Below are 12,720 nucleotides of genomic sequence, written 5' to 3' on the forward strand. Positions count from 1 at the left end.
GTGGCCAGTCACGTGACTCTCGCTCCGCCTACTGCTCGAGTTTCATCTGCCTCCTGCACTCAGTCTGCCCGTGGCGTCTGTTTTAAGTAGTTGACGTTTTGTCTGTGCGTCGGAAAATGTTGAGTGTACAGAAAGAACAGCGTGTTAACATCAAATTTTGTTTCAAACTAGGAAAATCTGCAAGTGAAACGTTTGTAATGTTACAACAAGTGTACGGCGATGATTGTTTATCGCGAACACAAGTGTTTGAGTGGTTTAAACGATTTAAAGATGGCCGCGAAGACACCAGTGATGACACTCGCACTGGCAGACCATTGTCAGCAAAAACTGATGCAAACATTGAAAAAATCGGTAAACTTGTTCGACAAGATCGCCGTTTAACAATCAGAGCAGTGTCTGAATTAACAGGAGTTGACAAGGAAAGTGTTAGGCAGATTATTCATGAAAGTTTCAACATGAACAAAGTGTGTTCAAAAATGGTTCCAAAGTGTCTCACAATTGAACAGAAGGAACGCCGAAGAATGATTTGTTCTGACATCCTGGAAAACATTGAAAGTGATGCCACCTTCTTACAAAATGTTATTACTTGCGATGAATCGTGGTTTTTTACTTACGATCCCGAAACTAAACGCCAATCGATGCATTGGAAAACTCCTGGTTCTCCACGAGAAAAAAAAGCACGAATGTCAAAATCGAAATTCAAGTCAATGATGATTGTTTTTTTTTTTGACATCAAAGGGATTGTGCACATTGATTGGGTACCAGAGGGACAAACAGTGAATCAGCATTACTACATTAGCGTCCTGGCTACCCTACGTGAGCGAGTACGGAGAAAACGGAACGATTTGTGGAGAAAAAAGTCACGGATCCTTCACCAAGACAATGCCCCAGCTCACAGTGCGTTGTCAGTGAAGACGTTTTTGGCAAAACACAACATTCCCGTCTTAGATCATCCACCCTACTCACCTGATTTGGCCCCCTGTGACTTTTTTCTTTCCCCTAAAGTCAAGTCAGCTTTGAAAGGAACTAGATTTGAGACTGTTGAAGCAGTAAAAGAAAAAGCGACGGAAGTAATGTATGGACTTACCGAAAATGATCTGCAGCATTGCTACGAACAGTGGAAAATTCGTATGGAGCGGTGTAGAGACCGAGGACGAGAGTACATTGAAGGAGATAACATGAAATTGTAAATAATTGTAAATAAATGTTTTTTCCAGCATCAGTCCGGTTTTTTTTCTAGCCGCACCTCGTATACTGTGTTCGGACATTATGAATTACCTCGAAGAAAACGATTTATTTGGAAATTAGCAATTTCTGGTAAGTTCTTATGGGACCAAACTACCGAGGTCATCGGTCACTAGGCTTACACACTACTTAATCTAGCTTAAACTAACTTACGCTATGGACAACACACACACCCATGCCCGAGGGAGAACTCGAACCTCCGAATGGGGAAGCCACGCAAACTGTGGCAAGGTGCATAAATTTCATGGTTGATCTGTGTTTAGTTTTTGGTGGACTACCCACTGGGCCATCTTACCACTAAATTTGGGGGGGGGGGGGGGGGGAGATGGGGAGGTTCGCTTGTTAGTCATGCCACCACTCCAAACTCAGCTGTTTGTGTTGCAGTGTTAACAGCAGCCTATGCACGGGTAGGAACTCCACAGTCCAGTTGCCACTGATCTCCAACTGATGTGGCATTACGCAGAATGTTGCAGCCCCTGTCAAATCGAGTGGCTCCACAAATCTGGCTACTGCACGAAACACTAACAACACTAAAGCACTTTCTCATCAATTCTAGTGTCTGGCTACGAGCAATGACGTCATGCCTAAGGCAGAGACGCTACATAGAGGCAATCTTTGAAAGCGACTGATCTTATTCGTAAGCAAACGATTGTAGCATATGATAAAATTACTATTACATTTCAAGTGATTAGTAACTTAGCCACAAATTATGTGGAAAAGAACTGAAGGTAACGAAAATAAATAAGAGCAAGGAAGGGTTAGTACACGTATCTGGAATAAATGATTATTATGATTTATGAGAGTAACAATAGCACAGAGAACGTTTAACCATTACAGTATAGCGCATAATGCAGTCATAATATTGTGAAACTTCGTTAATTTTTATAATAATTATTAAATCTAACGGGACTAATATACAAGTAACGAAAATTCACAAAAAGTAGTGTGTAACAAATATTGGAATCGGCAATTACAATTAGGCTGTATAGGTCAATTCTAGTTACTGCTTCCAGTCAATCCATGGTACATAAGTTAGCTCCTTTTTCCAGCAGGTGTGTGCACTGAAATGTAATAGGGCTTCTGCATTTATAATTACTCTCTGAACTCTCTGAACTGAAAAATGACTAATACTGGAATCAGTAACTAGAGTTGACGTATGGTTCAAATGTCTCTGAGCACTATGGGACTTAAAACCTGACGTCATCAGTCCCCTAGAATTTAGAACTACTTAAACCTAACTAACCTAAGGACGTCACACACATCCATGCCCAGGGCAGGATTCGAACCTGCGACCGTAGCGGTCGCGCGGTTCCAGACTGAAGCGCCTAGAATCGCTCGGCCACACCAGAGCTGATGCATGTAGATTAATTCTAGTTACTGATTCCAGTCATCCCACGGTTCGTTATTTGCAACGTTTTAACAACAAGTGTGTGCACTAAAGTGTTACAGGATTTCTACATCGGTATTACTCTCTTCGCTACTATAAAAAAGAGAAAAATTTGGAAGATGTACCTACAATACTTGTTACTTTTTTGTGATAGGTTTGAGATCAATTAGAAATCTAGTAATCCTACAAAAACATAGTCCAAAGATTTACTGCCAAAAGTCCAAAATAACGAACCATTAAAAAATTGGAATTGGTGACTAGAATCGACCTCCTATATAGGACAGTTCTAGTTACCGATACCAGCCATTCGATGGTTCATTAATTAGGTCGTTTTTTTTACAGCAGGTGTATGCACTAAAATGTATGCTAATAGGATTTATGAACTTGCAGTTTTTTTCTGAACTACTGCAAAGAAGTTACTAATATTCGAATCGGTTATTATACACATCAAAAAAAGTTTTGGATCACCTCGGTTTCCAGAATTCCTGAAGATAGACTTTGAATGTGGATATTGCATCACAGACACCGTCCCTTTGACAGTTCAGATGTGTCACTAAACCCGCCCGAAGATGTAAACAACCATGCGTGAGCAGCAGCTATTAGACGGAGAGGGTTCGAAAACTGATCAGTTCGAATCATTCCACCAGAAAGGAGGTACACAGCTCGTGTTGTCTGTAGTTCAACCATTCTTAGGCGGTCTATACCGCGGTTCGATCGTGTCCGCATTGTTACTTTGTGCCAGGAAGAGCTCTCAACAAGGGAAGTGCCCAGGCGTCTCGGAGTGAACCAAAGCGATGTTGTTCGGACTTGGAGGAGATACAGAGAGACAGGAACTGTCGACGACATGCGTCGCTCAGGCCGCCCAAGAGCTACTACTGCAGTGGATGACCGCTACCTACGGATTATGGCTCAGAGGCACCCTGACAGCAACGGCACCATGTTGAATAACGCTTTTCGTGCAGCCACAGGACGTCGTGTTACGACTCAAACTGTGTGGAATAGGCTGCGTGATGTGCAACTTCACTCCCGACGTCCATGGTTAGGTCCATCTTTGCAACCACGACACCATGCAGTGCAGTACAGATGGGTCCAACAACATGCCGCATGGACCGCTCAGGATTGGCATCACGGTCTCTTCACTGATGTGTGTCTCGTTTGCCTTCAACCAGACAGTCGTCAGAGACGTGTTTGGAGGCAACCCGGTCAGGCTGAACGCCTTAGGCACGTCGGGCGAGTGCAGCAAGGTGGAGGTTCCCAGCTGTTTTGGGGTGGCATTATGTGGAGCCGACGTACGCCGCTGGTGGTCATGAAAGACGCCGTAACGGCTCTACGATACGCGAATGCCATCCTCCGACCGGTAGTGCAAATATATCGGCAGCAGATTGGCGAGGCACCCGTCTTCATGGACGACAATTCGCGGCCCCATCGTGCACATCTTGTGTGTCCTTCAGGATAACGACATTGCTCGACTAGAGTGGCCAGCATGTTCTCCATACATGAACCCTATCATACATGCCTGTGATGGATTGAAAAGGTCTGTTTATGGACGGTGTGACCCACGAACCACTCTGAGAGATCTGAACCGAATTTCCGTTGAGGAGTGGGACAATCTGGACCAACGGTGCCTTGATGAACTTGTGGATAGTATGTCACGACGAATACAGGTATGCATCAATGCAAGAGGATGTTCTACTGGGTATTAGATGTACCAGTGTGTACAGCAATCTGGACCACCACCTTTCGCTGTATGGTGTAGAACATACAATGTGTGGTTTTCATGAGCAATAAAAAGGGCGGGAGTGATGTTTACGTTGATCTCTATTCCAGTTTTCTGTACAGGTTCCGGAACTCTCGGAGCCAAGGTGATAAACATTTTTTGAACTGTGTAGAATTGTCCTATACAGAAGCTGAACTGGGCACTGATGACCGTGCAGTTGAGCGCCATGCAACCCAATCATAATCATCAGAAGCTCCATTCTAGAAGGTTAATCCTAGTTACCAATTCCAATTTCTGTTATTTCACCGCAGTAGTTTGAGAGAGCAATGACAAATGTGGAAACGCTATTACGTTTCAGCGTACACGACTCTTGCAAAAATAATTTACACATGAATCATGGAATGATTGGAATCAGTGACTGGAATTTACCTGTATAGGTTAATTCTAGTTATCGATTCCAATATTCGTCATTTTTTGTGGACTTAATTTTAAAATTTAGCGCGTCAATTTCTCCACGTTTCATGCTGCTGTTTCGTATTTGTTGTTATGCACTTCATTTTCCCGTTTTTCTGTTACTTTTTAGTTTCTCCCCACCCGAAACCCCAACTTTCTTGTGCTTCTCCCGTTAGCTTCAATAACTAATAGCAAAATAATAGTTTGAGTTCACCATGCGCTTTACTGCAATGCAATTTAAAGGTCCTCTAAGCTTTTCTACTCGCATAAAATTACGAGAATAATTATTATCCCACATGAAATTTTTTTTTAAATTCTTGTTCTTAATTATTTTCTTTATCTTCAGTTCTTTTCGATGTAATTCACGATTAAGTAAGTAACTCGGTGAAATGTAGTAATTTTATCGCATCCTCTTGCATTGATGCACGCCTGTATTCGTCGTGGCATACTATCCACAAGTTCATCAATGCACCGTTGGTCCAGATTGTACCACTCCTCAACGGCGATTCGGCATAGTGCCTCAGAGTGGTTGGTGGGTCACGTCGTCCATAAACAGACCTTTTCAATCCATCACAGGCATGTATGATAGGGTTCATGTATGGAGAACATGCTGGCCACTCTAGTCGAGCAATGTCGTTATCCTGAAGGACACACAAGATGTGCACGATGGGGCCGCGAATTGTCGTCCATGAAGACGGGTGCCTCGCCAATCTGCTGCCGATATATTTGCACTACCGGTCGGAGGATGGCATTCGCGTATCGTAGAGCCGTTACGGCGTCTTTCATGACCACCAGCGGCGTACGTCGGCCCCACATAATGCCACCCCAAAACAGCAGGGAACCTCCACCTTGCTGCACTCGCTCGACGTGCCTAAGGCGTTCAGCCTGACCGAGTTGCCTCCAAACATGTCTCTGACGACTGTCTGGTTGAAGGCAAACGAGACACACATCAGTGAAGAGACCGTGATGCCAATCCTGAGCGGTCCATGCGGCATGTTGTTGGACCCATCTGTACTGCACTGCATGGTGTTGTGGTTGCAAAGATGGACCTAACCATTGACGTCGGGAGTGAAGTTGCACATCACGCAGCCTATTCCACACAGTTTGAGTCGTAACACGACGTCCTGTGGCTGCACTAAAGGCGTTATTCAACATGGTGGCGTTGCTGTCAGGGTTCCTTCGAGCTGTAATCCGTAGGTAGCGGTCATCCACTGCAGTAGTAGCCCTTGGGCGGCCTGAGCGAGGCATGTCATCGACAGTTCCTGTCTCTCTGTATCTCCTCCATGTCCGAACAACATCGCTTTGGTTCACTCCGAGACGCCTGGGCACTTCCCTTGTTGAGAGCCCTTCCTGGCACACAGTAACAATGCGGACGAGATCGAACCGCGGTATTGACCGTCTAGGCATTGGTTGAACAACAGACAACACCAGCCGTGTAATACTTTGTTTTGGGAGGGGGTATGGGGCGCAACCCCCATGACCTATCTGTCGGATGTACACTTATACTCTGCGACCATATGCACACCTACGAATCAGTTGACATCTGGATTGTCACCATTCAACCTAGTATACCTAAATTTTCAGTAAACAATCATTCTCTGAAACCTTTATTTTATAAGTTTGCAAATTCACATTTTTGCCATCTACAATAACTCCCTACCCGATGTGATGCACTTCTGCCATATTTAAAACATCTCTCTAAAGCTTTCCCTGCAATGTCTCATTCGCCCCAGAAAATGTTAGGCTGGTGCATAAGTTCATAGAGTTTTTGTTTTGCATGTTGGTATTCGGGTTGCTATGAGTTTATTTATCGATTGTTACTCTTTATTTGTCCGCAGCTCGCGGTCTTGCAGTAGCGTTTTCGCTTCCCGTGCATGGGGCCCCAGGTTCGATTTCCTGCCTCGAAATGACTGGGTGTTGTTGTGTCGTCTTCATCATCATCATTCATCCCCATTACGGTCGGAGGAAGGCAATGGCAAACCACCTCCGCTACGACCTTGCCTAGTCGGCGGTGCGGTGTCCTGCTTCGTCCCCTTTGTGTACGGGACCTCATCATCATCACTCTTTATTTCTAGGTCACTGTCGCTGTTTGAGCATACATATTGTCGTCTTGTCATTTGGAGATAGTGAGTGCAGCTGTGGTCGCTAGAAAACGGAGTGCCAGGTCAAGAAATCCGGAAATTTCCAATATAATCTTCTGTGTGAGCTCAAGAGAGGGGTGACAGCTGTGGAGGCTGCCAAAAACATTTGTGCTAGGAATAGGGATAACGCCACTGGACAGAGCACGGCAAGAAAATGGTTTTCCCGTTTTGAGGAGAATCGTTTTGACATTAGTGACTCTCCACGTCCAGAAAGACGTTCGGGGTTTCACGGGTATCATTTAAATGTATTCATTCACAATGATCCGTGTCAGTACACTCGAGAATTGGCACATGTGATGAACTGTGATGATTCCTGTATCGTGCGATATTTTCATGCGATAGGGAAGGTTCAAAAATCGGGTGTGTGAGTAGCTCACGGTCTGAGCCGAAATCACGTGCGTCTCCACTTGCTCGTCATCAATCGGCTCGTGAACAACCCCGGTCACTCCTCTCCTCCGTCAGTGTTGAGAAATTCTGCTTTTATGCTAACATAAGGGAAAGAATGGGATGATTAAGTCCAAACAAAGCAGCAACTCCCTGTACAAAGATAATGGTCTGCATCTGGTGGAATGCGATGATGTCGTGTACTAAGAATTGATTCCCTGAGATGTAACCATTACTATTGACATTTGTTGTCAACAACTGAGACGTCTCTTCGACGCAGTCTAAAAGCAGCGACCAGTAAGACTGCGAGAAGTGATGCTGCTCCACGATAATGTCTGCCCGACTTGTGCTAGAGTGACAAAAAACACCATACAGGAGGGCTGGAAAGCCATTCAGCACGCACCTTACTCCTCACCTGATCTTCCGCCCTCACATTTTGCCCTCTCTCTCTCTCTCTCTCTCTCTCTATATATATATATATATATATATATATATATATATATATATATATATATATAAAGGTTCAAATGGCTCTGACAAGGGAACCTCCCCATCGCACCCCCCTCAGATTTAGTTATAAGTTGGCACAGTGGATAGGCCTTGAAAAACTGAACAAAGATCAATCGAGAAAACAGGAAGAAGTTGTGTGCAACTATGAAAAAAAGGCAAAATATACAAACTGAGTAGTCCATGTGCAACATAAGCAATACAAGAATAATGTTATTAGTTCAGGAGAGCCGTGGTCCCGTGGTTAGCGTAAACAGCTGCTGAACGAGAGGTCCTTGGTTCAAGTCTTCTCTCGAATGAAAATTTTACTTTCTTTATTTTCTCAAAGTTATGATCTGTCCGTTCGTTCATTGACGTCTCTGTTCATTGTAATAAGTTTAGTGTCTGTGTTTTGCGCCCGCACCGCAAAACCGTGCGATTAGTAGACGAAAGCACGTGCCTCTCCAATGGGAACCGAAACATTTGATCGCAAGGTCATAGGTCAACCGATTCCTCCACAGGAAAACATGTCTGATATATTCTATACGACACTGGTGGCGGCATGTGCGTCACATGACAGGAATATGTTGTCGACCCACCAAACTTGTACACTTCGCGAATCGGTAAAAAGATTCTTCTACCTTGCCCGATTTAGGTTTTCTTGTCGATGTGATAATCACTCCCAAAAAACTGATCGCATCAGACGGACGGACGGACAGATAATAATTATCTGAAAATAAAAAATTAAAACTTTTCATTCGAGGGAAGACTTGAACCAAGGACCTCTGGTTCCGCAAATGCTCACGCTAACCACGGGACCACGGCTCTCCTGAGCACACATTACCCTTGATGTTGCCTATGTTTTCATGGACTACTCAGTTTGTATATTTTGCTTATTTTTTTCATAGTTCCGTACAACTTCTTCCTGTTTTCTCGATTGATCTGCGTTCAGTTTTTCAAGACCTATCCACTGTGCCAACTTATAACTAAATCTGAGAGGGGTGCGGTGGGGAGGTTCCCTTGTGAGCACTATTGGACTTAACATCTCAGGTCATCAGTCCCTTAGCACTTATAACTACTTAAACCTAACTAGCCTAAGGACATCACACACATCCATGCCCGAGGCAGGATTCGAACCTGCGACCTAGCGGTCACGCGCTTCCAGACTGTAGCGCCTAGAACCGCTCGGCCACTCCGGCAGGCTCCCTCTCTATCGAACAACCTTCAAGGAACTTCCTTTCCAGATGAAAATGCGCTCTGAACACATCTCGACAAGCTCTCCGCCTCAAAACTCCGTGGTTCTACATTCTCAGAATCTTAAAGGTATCCCAGCAGTGCCAGACTGCTCTAAATAGTGAAGGAGAATATATAATTGATGAGTATCTGATGTGTTTATTAAAATTATGGAAAAACGCTACGAACGTATGTGCCAGCCTAATACAATACACAAACACGAAATACGTTAAGACACAGAAAAAGAGTTGATGTCACTCGCAGACAGGTGGCACACTATACTTCCCCCCATTGCTTTAAACCAGGGCTTCACAACATACGTGCTCGCGGAGCAAGCTGTGAGCAGCAAGGCGCGAGCACGGAGCAGCGCGAGCACGCTACCCCCACTACCGGACCAGAGTCGCGTGGGGCACACAACAGCTGCCGCCAGTCAATGTAAATCCGCGGCCACCTGCAGGGATATCACTCACGAATTATTACTGCGACAAATGAAACAAATAAAGGAGAATCTACACGTGCCACATGCTTTTATTAGCTTAGTGTATGCCTCTACATTCGCATTAATTTGTGAACTGTTACACAATAAAAGGTGTTACTGAAGTGTGGGATTCTCGGTTAACTTGTACTTTTTGCCCTTTACAATTGCTTCTATGTTCGGAGTAACTGTTCTTGTGCATTTTAGGCGCAGCGTGCAGTTTAAATTTCGATCAGACAATGCGTTTCTCAGGTGCGTCTTGTTACATTTCATTGCAGAGAACAGTTGTTCACAAACATACGTGGAACCGAACATCGATATTATTGTAGCCGCCAGTTTGTGCAAACGAGGAAATCTATCCTGAGGGAAGTGTCTGTAGAATTCCAAAATGTTTTTCTTGTTCTGAAATTTGTCTCTGTATTCTCTGTTACACTGCAGGTCAATAATTTCTTGCTGCAGCTCAGGACGAATCTCTTAAATATTCGCTGAATATGGAGAGAACAGATCAAAATCACTGTCTAGTGCTGTCAGATCTTGAAAGCGCTGATACAACTAAACTATGTGAGTAATGTTCACAGTCTTTGTGGACATCTTGCATGGATGATAATTTAGGAAAATGAGCTAGGTTTCCTGTTTCCAGCTGACTCACCCAAAGTGTCAATTTCATTTTAAAAGCTCATATTCGATCTATGAAATGAGTAATTAGCAGATCTTTGCCTTGTAGTAAAATGTTCAAAGCATTGAGATGGCTAGTTAAATCTGCTAAGAACGTGAGATCGCATTCAAACATGCGCGCACATTTCCCCTCCCTCCCCTCCCGCCCAACTCCGCGACCTTGCACCTGCTCGCGAGCACGTGCCTGAGCAGACGCGAGTACTCGCGCTCAAAACCGGCCAGTTGTTAAGCCCTGCTTTAAGTGATAACTGGGGTTACAGTAATGGCATTCAGTCATAGAGTTAAGCTTAAATTCGTGAAATCATGAAAAACAATGGACCCGTTATAGCAGTAAGAAGGAGGAAGAGGTGGGGGGGAGAGGGGGGGGGGGAGAGAGGGGGAGAGAGGGGGAGAGAGGGGAGAGAGAGAGAGAGAGAGAGAGAGAGAGAGAGAGAGAGAGAGAGAGAGAGACAATTGCAGTTCTCATTGTTAACAGCAAACTGTGTCTGCCCACAGCTACCACGATGCCGCTGTCGGACTACAAGGACCTGGTGGGCGCACTGGCCAGCTATGCACAAATCGCCCAGATGCTGTCCGGCTCACTCATGTGCTGGGAGTTTCACCGCAACGGCACCACTCGACCCACACCCGCGACAATGTTCGTCATGGGTGGGGCGCTCGGTTTCGTCATGCTCGAGTTCGCCCGCATCATGGACGACCCGGCTATGCTGCGTGCCAACTGGGTGGGTATGGTGCTCAGCCAGGCGTACCTGTTGTGCTACTGGTTCTACAGTGACGACCGGCCCGGCTTCTACCGGTCACTGGCGAAAGGCGCCGCGCTCGCCGGCGGCCTCGTGGCCTACGCGCGCCTCGAGGACCCCGAGCTGGTGGAGCACCGCTTCGGGATCATCCTGACCGGGCTCTTTTTCTTCATGGTCTCTCTGCCACTGTTCTCGGTGGGCGAGATAATCAGGACCAAGAGCAGTGCCAGCATCCCGCTGCCCATGCTGCTGACCGGGACCGTCGTCTCCTCTCTCTGGCTGCTCTACGGGTTCATCATCGACAGTGGCTTCATGATCTTCCAGAATGTGGTCGTCCTCATCCTGTCGGCAATCCAGTTCGCTCTGATCCTCATCTACCCGAGGACACTGCCACCTCACGAGACGAAGAAGGTGGACTGAAGGTGGACTGACCTTCGCTCCAGTTATTAAGAGTTTCATTGTTCCCCTGTATCGCGACAAAAAATTATACAAACGACAACATTCCTCGACTGCGGATTTTCACTTATCGTATGTTTTTGGGGCAGGGAATCGAATTTAGTGTCTCCGATATCATTACAGGACAGGTCCAGAGGTGTTTTAGTGGCTAGCCGCTCGCAATAGTATTAAAGCATTACTCGCTCGTCTCTCGACTGGAGTAACTGTGCTGACCGAAGGTACAAGTGTGGGATTGTGGCTAGCAAGAAAGACACTGTTAACTGACAGTCTCAATCAGTCTTCTGAACGAGTCTGTGGCTTCCCAGAATGTGTTGTACATGATCATATTGCCTGTATCACAGGTCCTTTGCTGACAGTATTACCATTTCCAGGACACTGAAGACTAAACAGTAAGATCTAAAGAGTGTCATGAATTTATCATCCCTCCAGTTTTTAAGTACTTCCCCATTTCCTTGAACGTATGTTTACTATAAGAGTGTACCAGTTATAACTTTTTATTTTATGTGGTACAAAACAATCTGCATTAAATTTATAGATATTGTCATTTTCCTACATGTCACACTGTTACACATTAATCTATTCCACACTGAAGTATAGACAGTGATATGCTGTTAAATGCAAGTATTTAACACAATTTTTTGTCTGATGACTGATAACTTTCAAGAAGGTGAAATTAGATAATTTATTTCAAGTTAAAATTAGAAAAACAACAACAGTTTGATGCACGTAAATGATATTTTTTGAGTAGTAGACTACAACATTTGTGTATTATGGCCTCAATTCCTGTCTTCTTTGTGGCCATCATAAGTCTTCAGTGTAACTCAATCGAGTGAAAGAAGTGAAACAGTTAATTTACTACCGTTCATTATATAGAAATATATTTAATAAATGAATAGTGCGACAACCAGAACAATAAAACATATAATAAACTACATAAGTTAATAAATAACACAAGTAGAAGATTTTGTTGCAGTTAAGAACCTGGTATTTACAAAGAACAGTTGTGATTAAGGCCTGTGATTTATAGCTCATGTCATTTCCACATCCATTATGTCGAGTATTAAAAATGTGTATCTTCATCTATTAACTGTCAATTTTTAAAAAATAAAGTGATTAAAATTATTTTGTAGATTCTTGCTTCGTATTAAAAATACTCTCTCAGCTACCACTTGTTTACACATTCTATGGGTCATGCTCATTACTTATTGGTATGATGTGCAATATGTCGACTTTGATACAAAAATTACACGTTTGCAGTAAATATTTACATTATTTACATTGTAGACATTCTCTGTATAAGTTATAAAAATCTTGTCTGCCACTATCTT

The 12,720-nt window shown here is 44.2% G+C and overlaps 1 protein-coding gene across 1 annotated transcript in view; it reads left to right on the forward strand.

The window, feature by feature from the left end:
• The window catches only part of LOC126213255 (sugar transporter SWEET1-like), a 30,664-nt gene extending 18,162 nt beyond the window's left edge, over positions 1 to 12,502 (forward strand). Inside the window, exon 2 of the mRNA XM_049940906.1 lies at positions 10,692 to 12,502. Within this exon, the coding sequence (XP_049796863.1) occupies positions 10,700 to 11,356 (657 nt within the window). The 5' untranslated portion in view covers positions 10,692 to 10,699 and the 3' untranslated portion in view covers positions 11,357 to 12,502. The remainder of the gene's footprint in view (positions 1 to 10,691) is intronic.
• The last annotated feature ends 218 nt before the right edge of the window (positions 12,503 to 12,720 follow it).

Source organism: Schistocerca nitens, chromosome 11, assembly GCF_023898315.1.
Source record: "Schistocerca nitens isolate TAMUIC-IGC-003100 chromosome 11, iqSchNite1.1, whole genome shotgun sequence".
Taxonomy (NCBI): domain Eukaryota; kingdom Metazoa; phylum Arthropoda; class Insecta; order Orthoptera; family Acrididae; genus Schistocerca; species Schistocerca nitens.